At 47.5% G+C, this 21,082-nt stretch overlaps 1 protein-coding gene, 2 non-coding genes and 1 pseudogene across 3 annotated transcripts; all 4 read right to left on the bottom strand.

Annotated features, from left to right (window-relative positions):
• Positions 1–1,304: 1,304 nt before the first annotated feature.
• On the bottom strand, positions 1,305–1,498 carry LOC123171633 (U2 spliceosomal RNA). Its single transcript, XR_006485333.1, has one exon. It is a non-coding gene; the product is annotated as a U2 spliceosomal RNA (small nuclear RNA).
• A 4,889-nt stretch (positions 1,499–6,387) lies between these two features.
• LOC123171642 (uncharacterized) lies at positions 6,388–6,561 on the bottom strand (annotated as a pseudogene).
• Positions 6,562–15,466: 8,905 nt separating this feature from the next.
• Positions 15,467–15,655, bottom strand: LOC123171624 (U2 spliceosomal RNA). The gene has a single exon (XR_006485327.1). It is a non-coding gene; the product is annotated as a U2 spliceosomal RNA (small nuclear RNA).
• Positions 15,656–17,935: 2,280 nt separating this feature from the next.
• LOC123165560 (receptor-like serine/threonine-protein kinase At2g45590) lies at positions 17,936–20,499 on the bottom strand. Its single transcript, XM_044583226.1, has one exon. The coding sequence runs from the start codon at positions 20,243–20,245 to the stop codon at positions 18,128–18,130; it is 2,118 nt and encodes a 705-aa protein (XP_044439161.1). The 5' UTR covers positions 20,246–20,499; the 3' UTR covers positions 17,936–18,127.
• Between the last annotated feature and the right edge of the window lie 583 nt (positions 20,500–21,082).

Genomic DNA, 21,082 nt, shown 5'->3' with positions numbered 1-21,082 from the left:
ATCTTGCCATGGTCAAAAATAGGGGTACTTTTGCTTCCCTAGATTACAAGAAGGATGTCAAAAACACAGCAATTGTAAGACCAGCTGAGTGATGGGTCCAGTCCGATGAAGCCCTTTCAAGAGAGCATAGTGACCTGCTTGACTCTGAAATTCTAAAGCAGCTGTAGCAAACCTGGATGCAAAAAAAACTAGTTGGATGGTTAAAGATGAAAAGTAATTAACCTTTTTAAAAACCTATACACGACAAGCCGTACTTTTTAGTCTGTTGAATCCATAAACTTGTAGTCACTTGGATTAATGTCTTAACGTTGAAAGAAAGTTTTAAAGTAAAAGTAAATCAGGAGTAAATTATGCTACACGCACTACACAAGTATCTTTTAAATGTTAAACTTCGACTTTGTCTAAAGTTCTATCGTTGTTACGATGATGAATGTTGCATGCATCTCAAAGTCGGACATACTACATGATCGCAAAATTAAGATCGTTTGATTATGTGATCTCAAATGCTTGACGTTAACTTTTTTTCTGATTGTTGGCCAACCTTTATGAATTTTCGGGTTGTTGATGAATCAGGCATGTTCAACCCAGAAGATGTTATGTACAGAATGATGTTGTTGTAAGGTATCTGGTTGTTTGTGGATTTTTTTTATTTATCTTTTTGCGGCTTTGGTTGTTTGTGGATTGATGAAGCCTTTTCCCACGTGATTTATTAAATATTTGTGCGCATCAATTGAATCCTTCAATCAAATACTCCCTCCGTTTCATAATGTAAGTCGTTTTTCAACACTAGTATAGTGACAAAAAAACGTCTTACATTACAGGACGGAGGGAGTAGTTAATACCAGTTCCCTATATTTTTTCTCCTTTCAATCAACATCTGTTTTGGTCCTACAAGATATATGCTAGAAACTACTCGTATCAAATAACAACCCCACTATTTCTTGGGATATAAATGATACATTTACCAAAATGTCGGCTCTCAGTGTTTGTCTAGTTATTTCAAATTTTTGAATGCGTTGAACCTTCTTTAATGGCGGTAGACTAATATTAGCTGGCAAACTACCACATGATGGGCTTGAGATTTCATTGACCTTGTCTCGGCTGACTTGGGTTTGCTAGCTCATTGGTCAGGTGACATAACGTCAGCCAATCTGAGCCCCTCATGATGAATACAGTAATGAGCATATGATTTTTCTATGTGGGAAGACAACTACAAAGTAATGTAAAAATAATTTGGTTTTAGCCTTGAAAAGGAAAATTGGTTTTGATTTCGTTAAGGAAACAATTTATTTGACTTGGTTTGGTTGGGGTGCGTCAATCAAAGGCTATAGTGCAACACCCAGGTGACGCTTAGGGCTCAGTAGCAAGCCACTATAACAAGCTCTCCCCATAAAAAATTAACTTGATATCTCATGAATCCGTAAATCCCTGTATCAGATATTAAACTGATAACAACAGATACTACACTTGATCTTAGCCAAGAGGCCGAGAAAGGTATGATTTGAACCATGACCCACTGTCCCGTTTTATTGGTCCCTAAACCGCCTCCGCTCAGGTGCGCAGCGATATGGGATTATTCCACCAACGCGTCAAAGCTCAAAGCTGCGTTCGTCCTTCGCCGAGCCGGACAGATGCGCGGCAACCTGGCTCTGTGCCTGTGCTTCCTACTGTTTGGGGCCTGCCTAGAAGCCCATCAACAAGGTCACGGCCCAGAGATATCGATCCCCTGTTTGCTAGGACGAACTGGGCTGTTAGTGCACCCACCAATCCCACGAAAAAGAAAAACTAATTAGTGCCTTAGACGTCGCTCAAAAAAACAAATAGTGCCTTAGACTTGCCGAGATTTTCTTCTATAAAAGCAGAATGCTCACTTGCTAAAAACAAAAGGACTAGCAGAGATTCCCAAATATATTCTTAAAAAAAGCAGAGATTCCCAATTCGGAGAGTAACTTTGTTTTCTTTCGGACAACAAGCTGAGGTTCAGACAATGAAAAACTGATGTGAGATTTTTAGCTTCACGTGCCAACGACTGTGTGATGTAAATAAACAAGTAGCAAAGCGCCCTGATTCCTCTCTCACATGGAAGAAATGCAATCTAAGATCCAAGCAAAATCTCAAGACCCAAACAAGTAGTCTCTTATATACCCAGCAAAAGAAAAGATGCATGCTGGCTCAACAAAGAAGACTGAAGCAACAATATGCAGGGTCGACGGCGATGCCGACACATCGTTTCCTGCTTGTGAACAGTCAGAAAGGGTCGGCAGCCAGTGTAAACTCCTTACATATTGCCACTTCACAGTCAGTATGTACTGCCAACAAGAGTAATTTTGTTAGCTAGCAACGCAGCGAGCATCAAAGTCCAACTTTAGGTTAGCCAATGAGGCAAAAGTCGTCTGCTGTTGAGCCTAGGCCTAATAAGGTCTTGCCGTGTCGCTGTCGCACGGTAGACATCGAAGTGTCGCTGGTAAACAGGCAATAACAAATGAGAAAAGCAAGTAATCTGGCTGGTGTGCATAAGAAGTGGGTGCCACTACCACCAGACAGATTTGCCCTTAAAATTCTGTTGGCAATTGACAACTAAAATGTCATTCTCAAATCTATGGAACGCTTTCCAGGTACTTGCAACTAATTAGTTGGTTAGCCATCAGTAGGCATAGTACCTTATCGTAGCTGAATGGTTACATGCATACAGTAATTAACTTTGTCGAAAACCTTTATATTTTATATCACATAGTTGTCCTTAAAAGTTGAATTTTTCAGTCTGTTGAGCCCATAAACTTGCAGTCACTTGAATTATTGCCTTAACATTGAATGACATATTTTAAAGTCGAGTAAAATCAGGAGTAAATTATGCTACGCACACTACACAGTTAACTTTTACGTGTTAAACTTTGGTGCCGTCTAGAGTTGTAACGTCATTTAATTTTGTGATCTCAAATGCTTGACGTGTGCTTTTTGCATATGTTTTGGCCAACCTTTATGTTAAACATGTACTTGTGTAATTGTATCGTTGAGTACTGTAAACCGAGTCCACTCCTAGATAATAGGATCTAGCAAGGCTCGTGGCCGGCGTGCCACATTTTCAGGAGCGCTTGCTCTCTCCCTGAGGGGATATATGTATCTGTACATTTGTAACTCGATGGTTCAGTGAATAGAAATCATCTCTCCAACTTGGTATCAGTTACCAGGCGCACCATGGCCTCCTCTCCCTCCACCGCCGCCGCTACGAGCTCTGCCACCTCCCCCGGCAATCTCTCATCCTCCTCGACGGCGCCTGCTGCGGTCTCCTCCACTGCTTCCTCCCCGCCGTTCGTCTTCGGCACTTCCCCCTCTCTCATCAACGGCTCCTCCCCCGCCGCGGGCACCCGGTTTGCCCCCTGTTCACCACCGCCGTCCCTCCTGCTCCTCCGGCGCCCGCTCCCCGCAATCCCATCTTCCTGGATCACATCACAAACCACATCAAGTTCCTCATCAACCCCGTCGATCACAATTATCACAAATGGAAAACCTTCTTCCTCATGGTTCTCGTCCGCTACGGCGTCTCCTACCTCGTCGAACACCCGCCACCACCGAGGTGGACCTCACCACCCAGTTCCTCCATGGCCTCGTCGAACCGCGCCGTCACCGAGGTGGACCTCACCACCCAGTTCCTCCATGGCCTCGACAAGCGGCTCGACACGATCCGGGTCGTCCTTGGTGATCAGGACCTGCCCTTCGACACCGTCCTTTCCCGGGTCGTCCTGGCCGAGGAATCCCAGGAGCATCGCGCGGCTGAAGAGAGCGCCTCCGCGTTCGCCCTGCCGAGTGGCGGCGCCTCTGGTTCCGGCTCCAGCACGGGTGGCCGCGCCCCGCCGGACCGTGCGGATCGCGCCCCTGCTGGCGCCCCGGTCGCTCCTCCACATCCGCACCCGCACCCTGGCCGTGGCCGTGGTGACCGCGATGGTGGTGACCGCGGTGGCCGTGGCCGTGGTCGTGGCCGCGGTCGTGGGCGTGGCGACAACACTGGACGCGGCCACGCCGCTCCTCTCCTGGCGTCGCCCTTCACCGGCTACTTCGCGCCCTACGGGATGGCGATCCCCTCCCCGCGCTCCGGTTGGCCCTCCCACGTACAAATCAGCCCTTAAGGACCCTAATTGGCACCATGCTATGCAAGAGGAGTATCATGCTTTAATCAATAACTCTACTTGGTCTTTGGTGCCTAAGCCTGCAGGTGTCAACATTGTTACGGGGAAGTGGATTTTTCGCCACAAGTTTAACACGGATGGCTCTTTGGCTCGCTACAAAGCTCGGTGGGTTGTCCGGGGATTCACTCAACAAGAGGGTGTGGATTACGACGAGACTTTCAGTCCGGTCGTGAAACCGGCCACTATCCGTGTGGTGCTCAGTCTTGCAACCTCTCACTCGTGGCCAATACATCAACTGTATGTCAAAAATGCATTTCTTCATGGTGATCTCAAGGAGACTGTTTACTGTTCCCAACCGGCTGGTTTTGTTGATTCTTCTCACCCGGATCATGTGTGCCTCCTCAACAAGTCTCTCTATGGTTTGAAACAAGCCCCTCGAACGTGGTTTCTTTGGTTCAAGACATTCTTGTTGTCTATTGGGTTTTGTGCTTCCAAGAGTGACTCGTCCTTATTCATCCGCCACCATGGACACACCATAGCATATCTTCTTGTCTACGTGGATGATATCATCCTCACTGCCAACACTGCCCCCACCCTTCACTCCATCATCGCCTCTCTCAAGGAGTTCTCCATGTCGGACCTTGGTGAGTTACATCACTTTCTTGGCATAAATGTTACTCCCAACTCCTCCGGCTTGTTTCTTTGCCAGCAACAGTATACACTTGAGATTCTTGACCGTGCTGACATGCTACATTGCAAACCGGTGTCCACTCCAGTCGACACCTCTTCCAAACTATCCATCCATGATGGCAAACCACTTTCCAACCCCACCTACTACCGAAGCTTGGCCAGTGCACTCCAATACCTTACTCTTACTCGACCAGATATCTCCTATGCCGTCCAACAAGTTTGCCTCCTCATGCATGAGCTGCGTGACATCCACATGCAGTTGGTCAAACGCATCCTTCGGTATCTTCAAGGCACCTCCCACTATGGCATTCAGCTCTACAAGTCACCATCTCATGACCTCATTGCTTACACCGACGCTGATTGGGCCGGGTGTCCCGATACTCGCAAGTCCACTTCTGGGTTCTGCGTTTTTCTTGGCAACAACATCATTTCTTGGTCCTCGAAGCGTCAACCCACTGTCTCCAGATCCAGTGCCGAAGCTGAGTACCGCGGCGTCACCAACTGTGTTGCAGAATCTTGCTGGCTACGCCAACTCTTGCATGATCTCAAGTGTCCTCCGACCCGAACAACCGTGGTTTATTGTGACAATGTCAGCTCAACATATCTTGCCTCCAACCCCGTCCAACATCAACGGAAAAAGCATATTGAGATTGATCTCCACTTTGTCCGGGATCGTGTGGCTCTTGGTGAGGCTCGTGTCCTGCATGTGCCATCGAGTTCACAGTTTGCTGATTTGTTCACCAAAGGTTTACCTTCTCAAGTTTTTCATGAGTTCCGTGCCAGCTTGAACGTCCTACCTCACGGAGTTCCGGCTGAGGGGGGGTGTTAAACATGTACTTGTGTAATTGTAACGTTGAGTACTGTAAACCGAGTCCACTCCTAGATAATAGGATCTAGCAAGGCTCGTGGCCTGCGTGCCACATTTTCAGGAGCGCTTGCTCTCTCCCTGAGGGGATACATGTATCTGTACATTTGTACCTCGATGGTTCAGTGAATAGAAATCATCTCTCCAACTCTTTATGTATTTTCAGGTTTCGGTGAACCAGGCATGTTCAGCCCAAAAGATATTGTTGTGTATAGAATGATGGCAATGTAAGTCATCCGATTGCTTGTGGATTGCTGAATAGTTTTCCCATGTGATTTATACAATCTTTGTGCACATCTATCGAATTCTTCAATCAAATAGTTAATGCCAGTTCTCTATGTTTTTTCACCTTTCAATCAACATTTGTTTTGGCCTACAAAATATATGATAGAAACTACTCCCTTTTTGTCCCACAAAATATGTGCTAGAAAGTAGAAACTATCAAACAACAGCGATATTTCTTAGGATATAATCCGCTTTACAAGCAGCTATTCTATTAAACTGCTTGGCTATAAAGCCTATAAGTAAGAACTCTAGGGAAGGAATCCGATCTGCAGATGAAGCAGAAGGCGAGCGCACAGGGAGGAATTTTCCATACTAGATCGACTCAACATTACCGAATTTACTAAAACGACAGCTCTCAACGCTTGTTTGGTTATTTTAAGTTCGGGTTTGCTTAAAAAGTTAATTTATTTGATTTTGATTTGGTTGGGATGCGTCAACCAAGGCTTCAGTGCAATGCCCAAGCAACACTCAAGGGCTCGACAACAAAGCCGAAACCTTCCCATAAAAAATTAAATTAATATCTCATGGATCCGTAGATCCTTGTATCAGATATTAAACTGATATGAACGGATATAGTCAAGAGGCCGAGAAAGATATGGTTTGGTGGTTGACCCTCTGTCCCGTTTTATTCTTGTACGAACCGCCTTCGCTAGGTGCAAAACCGATACGGGACTATTCCACTAACCAAAGATGCGTTCGTTCACCGAGCCTCTTACCGTTTGGGGCCTTCCTAGAAGCCCGTCAACAAGGCCGCGGCCCACAGGCACCGATGGCCCAGTTTGTTTAGGATAGGACCAACTGGGCTGCTACTACTAGCTGGTAGACTCAAAAAAAAATAATACTAGCTGGTGGACTTCCCTCAGAAAAAAAAGGGTTGGTGCACCAGACTAGCCAAGATTTTTTCTTCTAAAAAACAGAGGGTTCCCTTATTCAAACATATGAAGAAATAACTGAGATTCCCAATTTTTCTCACCAAAAGAAAAACTGAGATTCGCAATTCCCAGAGCAACTTTGTTTTCTTCCAGACAAGAAGCTGAGCTTCAGATGATAAAAAACTGATGCGAGATTCGTAGCTTCACGTGCCAACGACTCTGTGTGCTGTAAACAAGTACAAGAGCACCCTGATTCCTCCCTCACATGGAAGAAGAGCAAACTAAGATCCAAGCAAAACCTTAAGTTCCAACCAGTGAATGGAAAGATGCACGCTGGCCAGACAAAGAAGACTGAAGCAACAATATGCCGCGTCGACGCAATGTCGACATACTGTTTTCCTGCTCGTAAGCCGTCGCAAACAGTGTCCACGTTCTTTACACATTGCCACTTCAAAGGATCTGCCTGGCGGTGTGTACTGCCAGGAGGAATATGTCTGTTTAGTTGCTGAAAACGTATTACGTACATGGTTAGCTAGCACCAAAGTCCAGCTCTTGGTTAGCCAATGAGGCAAATGTCCTCTGTCGTTGAGCTGACGTATCATAAAGTGTTGCCGGGTCGCTCTCGCCGCACACAGTAGATATCGAAGTGCGGCCGGTGAACAGGCAATGACAAATGAGCAAGCAATCTGGGAAGATCCAGGGTGGATGTGCGTAAGAATGGGTACCACCAGACAGATTTGCCCTTACAATTATGTTCGCAGTTGAGCACTAAAAGGTCGTCCTCAAGTCTATGAATCGCCTTCCAGGTACTAGCTCCCAGCAAGGGTTATCCTCTTTACACATACATTCTCAGTTGGCAACTAACGAAGAGGAACAAATGCGTGTACATACCTGCTCTTTTTCTATACCACTCTGAAATCTTGATTTATAAAATTATAAATAACCAAACAGATGGTTTTTTTTTGTCTTTACTGATTTACATGCATGGGATGTTGCATTCAAAATTCAGGCAAACTAAAATTCTTTGAGGTGAACAAGTTTGATTTGCAGGCCTGTAAACTTCGGTGGATGAATAAATGGACACAGGGAATTATACTAACTTAAAACAAAAGATGAGGCTAAGCTTTCATGCATTAAGAACGAAAGCGTACAAGTACTCAGCTGGTTAGTTATCAGTTGGTATAGTACTTTATGTAGCCATTTTCTTAAGCAAAAGAGTACGGGCTATTGGACCGCTACGATGCAGACTTTCTATTGCCCCCAATTTTGACAGCTTCCTGCCAAGACATCGTACACATTCTACTCCAAGATTACCAATATCAAGTTTAGGTGCTCCTGAGTCATGCATCGTACAGATGCTCCTAAGTCATGCATCGCAGCATGTCAGTCCAGTGCGTCAAAATGGATCGCATTAGCAAGACCAGGCGAGTGATGCGTCCGGTCCAATGAAACCCTTTTAAGAGAGCATAATGGCCCAGTTGACACTGAGATTCTAAAGCAGCAGTAGCAACCCCGGCAGAGTGGACTTAGCACTGAAAAGTGACAGTGCCACTTAGAATCAAAAAGGCGCAGCAAAGCACATACAAATATCAAAAAGATTGGATTCATCATAGCTGAATGGTTACATACATACAGTGATTAACTTTGTGAAAAAAAATTATACTTAATACCACATAGAATTCCTTAAAAATTGTTTTTTTTAGTCTGTTGAACCCATAGACGTCGAAGCAATTTCCTCCCGTGTCACCCCCCCCCCCCCAACCCTAGCCAGGACCAGCCTTAGGTCGGCCTCACTGGCCGCCGCCGGCACCGGTGGCGGCACTCTCGCCAAAGGCAGAGGGCTGAGGAGGCACGCAAGGACGGTGCATCGGGGCGGAGATGCATAGTGGCGGACACGTGCGGATGGTGGGATGTGGAGGACAAGGCGCTATGGTGGTGGCACTGGGGTTGGGAGGATGGAGCGAGGCCGGTCTTCGGCGGCACCACTCAAGGCGTTGCTGCCATGGTGGGCGGTGGCGGCGGCGGGCCCGTTCTGGGCCCAATCTGGGCTGGCGGGTTGCGGCGGCCGCCGCGTGCTTTGGCCGGACAGCTTGTTGTCCACGGGAGGCGGTGGCACATGTCTTTTTGGGTTTGATCTCCGCCGAACCCAACAAGGTTGACGGCGTTCTGGTTCGTCTTCTCCTCTGCACCCGGCCGGTGGCGTGAGGGCTACTGGCTCGGCTTGAATAAAGGTAGTTGGCCTTGTTGTTCTTCAAGTTCCAATTTGTCGATCTGCTTCATGCCGGCCTCCTTGATCTGGACACCGACGAGTTCCGGTCTTCCTCTCGGAGATCTCGGCTATTGGCGCTTGGCACTACTGGTATTTTAGATCGGAATTGATATGTTCGGGGGTCCCCTTATTTTCGGCCAGAGAGGCTTCATGAGGGTGTGGCGCGAAGCTCTGCTATCTTTTCGGTGCCATGGGACACGTCTAAGTGTAGATTTCCATGCATTGACAGTGGTGAAGAAAGTCATGGCGGCTACGATGCGAGGCTTGTAATGGCAGATAGGAGTTTTGGCTAAGATGAAGACTTGTGGCACAGGGTTTTCCTGTGTGTCGGGTGTTGAGTACTTGCAGCAGCGGCCTTGGTAGGAGGGGCCGGCAACACCGGTGGAAAGCATTTATGGTGTTGCTGTCGAGTACCGAGCCGCGATTTACTGGGTGAAAGCCCAATAAAACTCAAGATCCTTGATCGGACGATGATGTCTACTACACAACCTTCTTCTTGTAGACGTTGTTGGGCCTCCAAGTGCAGAGGTTTGTAGGACAGTAGCAAATTTTCCTCAAGTGGATGACCTAAGGGTTATCAATCTGTGGGAGGCGTAGGATGAAGATGGTCTCTCTCAAACAACCCTGCAACCAAATAACAAAGAGTCTCTTGTGTCCCCAACACACCCAATACAATGGTAAATTGTATAGGTGCACTAGTTCGGCGAAGAGATGGTGATACAAGTGCAATATGGATGGTAGATATAGTTTTTGTAATCTGAAAATATAAAAACAACAAGGTAACTACTGATAAAAGTGAGCATAAAAGGTATTGCAATGCTAGGAAACAAGGCCCAAGGTTCATACTTTCACTAGTGCAAATTCTCTCAACAATAATAACATAACTGGATCATATAACTATCCCTCAACATGCAACAAAGAGTCACTCCAAAGTCACTAATAGCGGAGAACAAACGAAGAGATTATTGTAGGGTACGAAACCACCTCAAAGTTATCCTTTCTGATCGATCTATTCAACAGTCCGTAGTAAAATAGTACGAAGCTATTCTTTCCGTTCGATCTATCCTAGAGTTCGTACTAGAATAACACCTTAAGACACAAATCAACCAAAACCCTAATGTCACCTAGATACTCCAATGTCACCTCAAGTATCCGTGGATATGATTATACGATATGCATCACACAATTTTAGATTCATCTATTCAACCAACACAAAGAACTTCAAAGAGTGCCCCAAAGTTTCTACCGGAGAGTCAAGACGAAAACGTGTGCCAACCCCTATGCATAAGTTCACAAGGTCACTGAACCCACAAGTTGATCACCAAAACATACATCAAGTAGATCACGTGAATATCCCATTGTCACCACAGATAAGCACATGCAAGACATACATCAAGTGTTCTCAAATCCTTAAAGACTCAATCCGATAAGATAACTTCAAAGGGAAAATTCAATCCATTACAAGAGAGTAGAGGGGGAGAAACATCATAAGATCCAACTATAATAGCAAAGCTCGCGATACATCAAGATCGTGCCGAATCAAGAACACGAGAGAGAAAGAGAGATCAAACACATAGCTACCGGTACATACCCTCAGCCCCGAGGGTGAACTACTCCCTCCTCGTCATGGAGAGCGCCGAGATGATAAAGATGGCCACCGGTGAGGGATCCCCCCTCCGGCAGGGTGCCGCAACAGGGTCCCGATTGGTTTTTCGTGGCTCTGGAGGTTTGCGGCGGCGGAACTCCCGATCTAGGTTATGTTCTGGAGGTTTCTGTATTTATAGGAATTTTTGGCGTCGGTCTCACGTCAGGGGGGTCTCCGAGTCGTCCAAGAGATAGGGGTACGCGCCCAGGGGGGTGGGCGTACCCTCCACCCTCGTGGACGGCTCGGGACTCTTCTGGCCCAACTCTTTTACTCCGGGGGCTTCTTTTGGTCCATAAAAAATCGTCAAAAATTGGCACGTCAATTGCACTCCGTTTGGTATTCCTTTTCTGTAAAACTCAAAAACAAGGAAAAAACAGAAACTGGCACTGGGCTCTAGGTTAATAGGTTAGTCCCAAAAACCATATAAAATAGCATATAAAATATCCTAGATGAATAATATAATAGCATGGAACAATCAAAAATTATAGATACGTTGGAGACGTATCAGACAACGACAACGCTTGTGCATTGTTTCCTTTCTTGGAGACGTCGCTTTTGGAGAACCTCTTTTGCGGTCCGAGTGTTGTCTTTGGTTGTGGTTAGAGTGTTGCTGTTGCGAGTGTTTCATCACTGCGACGGGGTCTTTGTTTTTATATTTCTCTATTTTTTTTATTTTGTTCTTGGTTGTGTGCATCATGAATGTCTTTCGATATCTTGTAGGTGCATAGGCTGGATGCACACTAGTAGAAAAACGACCTTACGTTCGCATCATTAGTCCTGGTTTGATTACGGACCAGGACTAATGTGACCATTAGTCCCGGTTCCAACAGCTACGGCACAAGCATCATTAGTCCCGGTTCGTTTTGTACCTCTAGTCCCAGTTTGTGACACAAACCGAGACTAAATGGGTTATGGCAGGCTGGCGTCAGGCTGGGGGCCCCACAAGCACCTTTAGTCCCGGTTTGTGTCACAAACCGGGACTAGAGGTACACCTTTAGTCCCGGTTTGTATAACCAACCGGGACTAAAGATGCCCCTATATAAACCCTTCGTCCAGCCCGAGCCCATTATCTCTGTTTTCCCCTTTCCTCTCCTCTGTTCTTCCCTTTGCTCGAGCTCATTCTCCATTTTTGCCAAGATTTGTCAAGATTTGAAGGCACCCTATCCATCCAAGTGTTTACAAAGGTTAGCAACTTTATCCTTTCATCTCTCATTGCTAGATTAGCTCGTGCAATGCTCTATAAGTATAGTGATTTGTGGGTTTTAGTTTAGGAGTAATTATATGTGGGAGTTTATTTAATTTATATGCAATTTGAGATCAAATTAACTTCTTGGTTTGCATATGTAGGTGTGGTTTACTTAGTGCCTTACTGTCCCCGTCCTAACCACCGTCGATCGCCCGCACCGTCCCATCGCCGGCACCACCTTCGTGAGCCTCTTGTTCTTATCCTTTTTATTAAAAAAAATCATGTTTTATGATTTAGATAGTTACTTGTATAATTTTCTTACCTGTATGGTTGTTTGTTATACATAGTGGCATGGTTTTGATATCCGTCCCCATCGGTCCTCGTCCGGGTTATGATTCAGATGTGGTATATGTATTCTCTTTTATAACTAGTTGTTGCATTTCGTGTTTATGGCAAATATGTCCATCAAGTTGACATAGATATTTTTATCTAGGAGGTATGTGAACCGGAAATTGCAACCGACCCTCTTGTCGAGAAGTTAAATTTAGTTGAAAAAGAAAACGAGTATTTGAAAGAAAAATTAAAAAGAATTAAAGAAGAGAAGATGAAACTGGAGTTGTATGTTGCCGATGTCGTCAATGATCACAAGATCAAGATTGATGCAATGCGCTTGAAGATACAAAGATTAGAAAATATGCCGTTAATAAAGAGGCTTGGTATCACTATGCTGTTGGATCAATTGTTACCTTAGTTGCGATCTTGATCGCATCTGTTGTTGCATTTAAATGCTTTAGCTAGAGAGTTTGTATGTTGTTTTATGAGAATACGTGTGTATGAACTTTATGTATGAACTTGTATTAATTTGGTCTTTTCGGTGTTGTGTAATGAAGGTGAGCCGGCAATGGATGTACGATGACCGATGCTCTCCCCAGTTCATTGATGACGTGCGTACTTTTCTGCTTGCAGCTGAGGCAAACAAGCGGCCGGATGGTTTTATGTGTTGTCAATGTGGCGTCTGTAAGAATGATAGCAACTACTCTAACTCAAGAACCATTCACGTCCACCTGTTTACGTCGGTTTCATGTCCGGCTATAACTGTTGGACCAAGCACAGAGAAAGAGGGGTTCTAATGGAAGAGAATGAAGAAGAAGAGGATGATGACAGCTATTCTGGCCATGGGTTTCCTGAATACGATGGTACTACAATGGGGGAAGAAGCTGAAGAAGAGGCATCAGATGAGCCCGCTGACGATCTTGGTCGGGCCATTGCTGATGCAAAAAAGAAACTGCACAAGTGAAAAGGAGAAGTTGGAGTTGTAGCACATGTTAGAGGATCACAAGAAATTATTGTACCCAAATTGCGAAGATGACAAAAAAGCTGGGTACCACACTGGAATTGCTGCAACGGAAGGCAGAGAATGGTGTATTTGACAAGGGATTTGAATATACTCCCCTTTTTTTAAGAAAAATAGACTTGCAGTCACTTGGATTACTATCTTAACGTTGAAAGACGTATTTTCAAGTAAAGTAAAACCAGGAGTAAATTATGTTAAACTTTAGTACTATCTAAAGTTCTATCATTGTTCGAGCATCTCCAATAGATGATGCAAATTTGAAGATATAATTTACATCTCTAAAAAGTGTGTTTACATCTTCAAAAAAGAGTCAACTCCAACAAATGATGTATATTGGAGATGTAAAGTGCAACTCCAGTAGATGATGCAAAATGGAGATGTAAAAAACCGGCGTCCTGCCTCGCGGTTGATGTAGAGCTGCATTTCAACATTGGAATAGCAATTTGCATCAAATTTCTATCAACACAATTTCATCATCATTCATAGTTTGAAATCCTACAACCAAAATTGCATTGTCTCAAACAAAGTTCATGGTCCAACAAATTAAAATGCACATAAACATCAAAAGCACACAATTTTCATCCTCTCCGCTGTCACTAGTGACATTGACGACGGTGGTATGATCATCATCAATGGCTTCTTTGTCGATGTTTTAATCATCATCGACAATTTTTTTACCTTTGGGACATTTCATCAAATACGTTGCATGCGGTGGCCGTCGGCGTGACCACATCATCCTCCATGGCCGGCGATGGTGGAGGAGGGCCTCTTGGGCCGGAGGAGGAAGCCACGGCCACCGGCGGAAGTCAATCGCCCACCGCAGCCGCATTCGGCTTCGAAATTTTGGTCGACCGTCGGCCGCTTCACGCCTCCACCACGTGGCTTGGCGGCCTGCTGCTTCTTCGTAGGCGGCTCCGGCGCGACGGCGACCAGTCGAGGTGGGGCAAATCCAATGCAGCAGCATGGCGGCGGTGGCATGGAGGCGGAGGCCAAATTGGGACCGTGGCGCCGATGGCGGCTGCGGCGAGGTGGGTCCGACCAGCGGTGGTGGTGCCGAAGACACGGCAGGGTCATCGGCGTCGGCCATGGCGGCGGCGGACGGGAGGCGGGCGGGCGACGGGCGGGCGACAGACCGGCAGGTGGAAGCCGAATGAATGCAGTTCGACAGTTGGCACGCGACCAAGCGTTTTACATCTCCTGTAGGTGAAGATGTATATTTGCATCTCGACGTGTTGTTTTTTACATCTCTGGGAGGTGGTGATATTTTGTTTTTGCATCTACATCATTTGTTGGAGGTGGGTTTTTAGGTCTCCAAGATGCAAAAGTTAGTTATTTTTACATCTAGGTGAAGATGTATATTTGCATCTCGACGTGTTGTATTTTACATCTCCGGGAGGCGGTGATGATGATTTTGTTTTATCTACAACATCTGTTGGAGATGGGTTTTTAGGCCTCGGAGATGCAAAAGTTAGTTATTTTTGCATCTACATCGTCTATTGAAGATTCTCTTACGATGTTGAATGTTGTGGGGACCTTTTTTTTAGTTTATGTGTGCACCTCATGGTCGTATGTATATCCTCTTGCTCTTTTTTACATGATCGCAAAGTTCACGCCATTTAATTTTGTGATCTCAAATGCTTGATGTTAGCTTTTTGCTAATTTTTTGGCCAACCTTTAGGTATTTTCAGGTTCTTGGTGAACCAGGCATGTTCAACCCATGAGATATTGTTGTGTATAGAATGATGGCGATGTAAGTCATCCGATTGCTTGTGGATTGATGAAAGATTTTTCCCAGGTGACTTATAATCTTTGTGCACATCTATTGAATTCTTCAATCAAATAGTTAATACCAGTTCACTATGTTTTTTCTCCGTTCAATCAACATTTGTAGCCTACAAAGTAGATTATGCTAGAAACTATCAAACAGTTGCACCCTTTTTGTCCCGCAAAATATGTGCTTATCAAACAACCGCAATATCTTTTGGGATATATAAACAATACATTTGCCAAAATGTCGGCTCTCAACACTTCTCTAGTTATTTTAATTTTTTGAACAAATTGAAACATGTGATATTTTCTGCAGGAAGACAAAGTTACGTAGTACTCAAAATAATTTTGGTGGGTGACCTAAAACATCTTGCTTACAGAGGGGGTAATTTATTTGATTTTGGTTTAGTTGGGGTGCATCAGCCCAGGCTATAGTGCAACGCCCAGACAACGCTTGAGGGCTCAGCAGCAAGCCACTAAACCCTCCCCACAAAAAATTCACTTAATATCTCATTGATCCATAGATCAATGTATCAGAGATTAAACTGATAAGAACAGATACTACACTTGATCTTAGCCAAGAGGCCGAGAAAGGTATGCTTTAAACCGTGGCCGTGTGCCCCTTTTTATTGAACTATGAACCGCCTTCGCTAAGTGCAAAAGCGATACGGGACTATTCCACCAACGAGTTAGTTGTGTTCGTTTCTTTGCTTTTTTTTAGGGGTGTTCGTTTCTTTGCTCAGCCGAAGAGATCCGCGGGTTAACCTCGGCTCTACGCCAGCTGGGCCTCTTTCCGTTTGGAGCCTTCGAAGAAGCCCGTGAACAAGGTCGGGGCCCACAGGCATCGATGGCCCAGTTTGTTTCGGCTTGAACGAATTGGCGCACCAGATTAGCCAAAAAAAAACGAGACTTTTTTTCTCCTAAAACAACAGAGGTTCCCTAGTTCAAAAATAAAGAACTAACTGAGATTAAATTTGTCTCAAAAAAAAACTGAGATTAAATAAAGCATTCTTTGTCAAGAAAAAGCTGAGATTCCCAAATTTTCTCAAAAAAAACCCTGAGATTCCCAATTCCCAGAGTAACTTTGTTTTCTTTCAGACAACAAGCTGAGGTTCAGATGATAAAAAAAAAACGATGTGAGATTCGTAGCTTCACATGCCAACGACTGCGTGCTGTAAACAAGTAGCTAAGCACCCTGATTCCTCTCTCACATGGAAGAAGTCCAATCTATCTAAGATCCAACCAAAACCTGAAGATCCAACCAGTGAAAGAAAAGATGCACGCTGGCTAGACAAAGCAGACTGAAGCAACACCGCTTCAAAAAAAAAAGACTGAAGCAACAATATGCAGCGTCGACGCAATGCCAACATACCGTTTTCCTGCTTGTAAGCCGTCGCAACCAGTGTCCACATTCTTTACACATTGCCACTTCAAAGGATCTGCCGCAACATGTTTGTTTAGTTGCTGAAAACATACATGGTTAGTCACCAAATTCCAACTTTCTTTCGGTGCCTCATAAGGTGCCAATGAGGTAAAAGTCCACTCTTGTTGACCTGACGCCTCATAAGGTGCCGTGTCGCTGTCGGGCAATAACAAATGAGCAAGCAATCTGGGAAGATCCAGGGTGGATGTGCATAAGAATGGGTACCACCAGACAGATTTGCCCTTAAATTTATGTTGGCAGTTGGGAACTAAAAGGTCATTCTCAAATCTATGGAAGGCCACCTTCCAGCTACTTGCTCCCCGGCAAGGGTTATCTTATCCTGATTACATGTATATGATGGGTTGGCAACTAACCATGAGCATGCTGGTCGCGCAAAAGGAAGAGGAACAAATGCGTGTATATACCTGTTCTTCTTCTATACCACTCTGATCCTGATTTATAAATAATCAAATAGATGGGGTTTTGCTATCTTTCGTCTTTATGGATTTACATGGGATGTTGAGTTCAGAATCCATGTAAACTAAAATTCTTTGTGGTGAGTAAGTTAAATTTGTAGGCCAGTAAACTTGGGAGTGCCAAACTAAGAATGGCCGAAGTCGGGCAGGAGACATGCCCTGATATTTTGTGAAATAACTGGATGATTGAACCATTTCGTCCATTTCAGTACTATCCTCACATGACTTATATCATAGGGTGAAAAATAATACAGTATGTAACTTAAAGAAGGAGGCTAAGCTTTCATGCATTAAGAACAAAAAGGTACAAGTAAGCAGGTGGCTAGCTATCAGTTGGTATAGTACTTTATGAAGCCATTTTCTTAAGCAAAAAGTACGGGCTATTGAATCGCTATAATGCAGACTTCCCATCGCCTCAATTTTGACAGGCTTCCTACCACTCACGCCAAACAGCGCACAGATTCTACTCTAAGATTACCAACATCAAGTTCACGACAACTGACATGTCAGTTCAGTGTGTCAAAATGGAGCACTTTGGCAAGACCAGGTGAGTAAGGCATCCAGTCTAATGAAGCCCTTTCAAGGGAGCATAATGGCCCGATTGACTCTGAGATTCTAAAGCAGCAGTTGCAACCCGGGCAGAGTGGACTTGGCACTGAAAAGTGACAGTGCCACTTGGATACAAAAAAGAGCAGAAAAGCACATACGATCATCAAAAGCTTGGATCCATCATAAAAAGTTGGCCATGGACTCTCCACAGTAGCCCAACACGAGGTTTTTCCCAGGAGAGCACCAGGATCCAGGCCCCCCTTGTAAAGCACTACAATTCTAACCCAGAAGTGATGCCTGAAGAAGCACCGGCACAAAAGGCAGACATCCCCTACCACATGGTTACTCAAACTCAGGTCATCTATTTAGTACCAAATCATGCTGACTAAGCGCCTATGATTGCGCATGTGAGTAGAGTGCAAGACAGTTCTTGTCAAATGTCAATTCAGATTTGCCATCACCTTTTTCTTTCCTCCACGGAGAGCTTTTTATACATAATTATTAGCAAGTGACAAAGGCGTAGACTAGAACGTGTACCGGACGGAACGATAAACATATCTCAGGGCACAAGGTTAGGTGGTTAACAGAACCCTTTGCATCTAAGCAAGAACCTAAAACAAACTCACCGAACTTTCTTCCGGGACTTGTAATGGAACCCACCGGGTGGGGACGGCGAGAACTCTAGCGGGAGGTGAGGCGGCTCTCCCTCGCCGGAGAGCAACCGGAGCAGCTCTTCGCTTGATGGGCGGCGAGCAGGGGACCTCTGTATGCAGAGGAGCGCGACGGTGATGCAGAGCAGGGCCTCCTCCTGGTTGACATCTTTCAACGCCGGGTCGACGAGATCGATCAGGCGGCTCACGCGTGCGAGGTGCTTTGCCCAGGATATGAGGCTCGCCTTCTCGAACTCCGACATGGGTGAGGCCGACACTTGCAATGGCCGGCGGCCAGAGATAAGAACCAGTAGCAGCACACCGTAGCTATAGATGTCGCATCTCTCGGACAAAGGACCGCCACCACCGTACTCCGGAGCCACATAGCACACGGTGCCACGCATGCTCGGCGTGCTGCTCACCGCGCCGCCGCTCTTGGGCACGAAGTCCCCACTTGCCCAATCACGGCTGCTTCTTGCGCCATTGACCCACCAGTTGATGCTCCCGTTGACATTGCCACTGCCATTGCCATTGCTAGCGCTGCTGCTGCTTCTTCGGCTCCAGCTCTTCACCATACTCCACTTGGACCGCCCCTTGCCATCCAAGTCGTCATCGATATCACGCTCCCACCATTGCAGCCCAGCTTGCTGGCTCCTCGATTTGGCAAGCGCCCTGCGTTTCTGCTTCTTGGCAAGCTCATCGGTGTACTCCTCGCGCCACCACTCACGTGCTCTGCGCTTTTGCTTCTTCCTCTCTGTCCCCGGGTTGGTTGCAGCTGCCCCTGCAATCCAATCATTTTTGGGGCGCTCCTTCTTGATCTCCGATCTGATCCACTCCATCACATAATCCTTTACGCCGCCATGGCTGGGTCCGGCATTGTCCTGCCGCCACCACCAGTCGCTCCCGGTCCCCGACGCGCCACCTGTGCGTGAACCGACGCCATTGCAGCTGCGGCTGTTCAGACCACTGTCGAGACTGGTCTGGTCAAACCCGGAGGTGGATGCAGCCTCGTCCGGCGACGGCAACGTGAAGCCGCCGCCGTCGTCAACCTCCGGCGACTTGGGGGCGACGTTCCCTTCCCCATCTACCGTCGTGGTGACCGTGCTCTCCGCCACAACAGAGACGTCATCGTCGCACCCCCCATCGAGAGCGTTCTCATTCGCATCAGTCCCCTCCGCAATCGCGCCGCTCTCCAGCTTGTCGTCCGGGTCGGGGTCGGAGTTGACGCGCGCGAGGCCGAAGTCGGCGAGCCGGGCGCGGAGTCCCGCGTCGAGCAGGACGTTGCTGGGCTTGACGTCCCCGTGCACGACGGGCGGCTTGAGCACGCAGTGGAGGTAGTGGAGCGCGGCGGCGACGTCGCGGGCCACGGCGAGCCGGCGCGGCCACCCGGCCACCAGCTCGGGGCAGCGGCGGCCGAGCAGCGCGTCCTGCAGGGACCCGCCGGGCATGAGGTCGTAGACCAGCATCATCCGGCGCGCCCGCCCCTCCCCCCGCCGCGGCATCGAGTAGGCGAACGGGAGCAGTATGGAGTCGCGCGCCGACGCCGACGCCGACGCCGCGGCCGACGCCTTGCCCTCGCCGTCGTCCGCGGCGGCGCCGGGGGAAGACGCGGCCTTTTCGGCGGCGGCGCGGATGTGGGAGGCGACGGCGATCTCGTTGTGGAACTCGCGCTCGCCCTGGAGCGACCCGGCGGCGTCCATGACCTTGACGGCGACGGGGCGGCCGCACCCGCCGCCCGCGCCGCGGGGGGGCGGGAGCGCGCCGCGGAAGACGGGGCCGAAGCCGCCCTGCCCGAGCTTGCCCCCCGCCGCGAAGGCCCCCGTGGCGCGCCGCAGCTTGCGGTACGACAGCCGCTCCAGCGCCCCGGCCGCGGCCCCCTCCTTGGCCTCCTTTCGGCGCGCCCTCCTGCGGCGGAGCCAGAGCAGGAAGAGGGCCAGCGCCATGGCGACGGCTACGAGCGCGCCGGCGGCGGCCGAGGCGGCGACGGCCGCGGAGTGGAGGCGGCGGAGCTGGCGGTCGTGGGCGTGGGCGTGGCCGCGGGGGGAGAAGAGAGGGGCAGGGGAGGGGAGCGGGGGCTGGCGGGAGGGCATCGGCGGGGGCGTAAAGCGGGGCGCCTTTCTTGATCTTGCGATCCCACCATGGGGGCTTGGTCGCCGAGCTGGAAGTCTTGGGCGGACGGAGATATTATTTTCTGGTTCGGTTTGGGTTTGGGTTTGGGTTTGGGGATGGCGGAAGTCTCTGATGGGTGATGGCGAGATGCGCTGTCGCTCTCTCTTAACTCTCAACCACTCTCCAGCGATTGCGGTGACCCAACGGAAGCCCGCGACCTGGCTCCCCTCCTCCGTCTCCGTGCTTCTACCGCTTCGGACTCGCGTTGCTCCTTCTTATAGAAAATGATCCAGCTGTACCCTATAGAAAATGCTGACACTGACAAGTGGGACCGGGGACTCCTCCATTGCACTACATGAATATATTGAGAGACATGAAAATGCTGACACTGACAAGTTTCACCCACGCTACAGATTAAACCTCTATCGATCTAGAGGAGTAATCTACCCAAATCAATGAACAATCTCATAGTTAGACTGGCAAGCCCCGCATGTTGTTGAGCATTGCCGTCTAACCGTCTCCGACTGGTTTTATCTCCTGATCCACCACCTTAACAATCATGTCATAAGCCTGTAGCGTCGCCATGCACCGCCCGCTGTTATGTCACTCCACTCCAGATCAAGGAACGGAATCACGCTGACTGCCGTGTACACCCTCTATCCCCACCACACCACCAAAACTGGCGCAACTCTTTTTTTTTTAAAGAAGAATGACCTCCGGCCTCTGCATCTGGACGATGCATACGGCCAATTTATTAATTATTCTCACAAGACCTTATAAAGTCATACAACAGTAAGACTAAAGCCACCGTCTAAGCA

The sequence above is a fragment of the Triticum aestivum genome, chromosome 7D, assembly GCF_018294505.1.
Source record: "Triticum aestivum cultivar Chinese Spring chromosome 7D, IWGSC CS RefSeq v2.1, whole genome shotgun sequence".
NCBI classification, from domain to species: Eukaryota; Viridiplantae; Streptophyta; class Magnoliopsida; order Poales; family Poaceae; genus Triticum; species Triticum aestivum.
The sequence above is the reverse complement of the archived record's forward strand: the minus strand, read 5'-3'. Positions and strand labels throughout refer to the sequence as shown.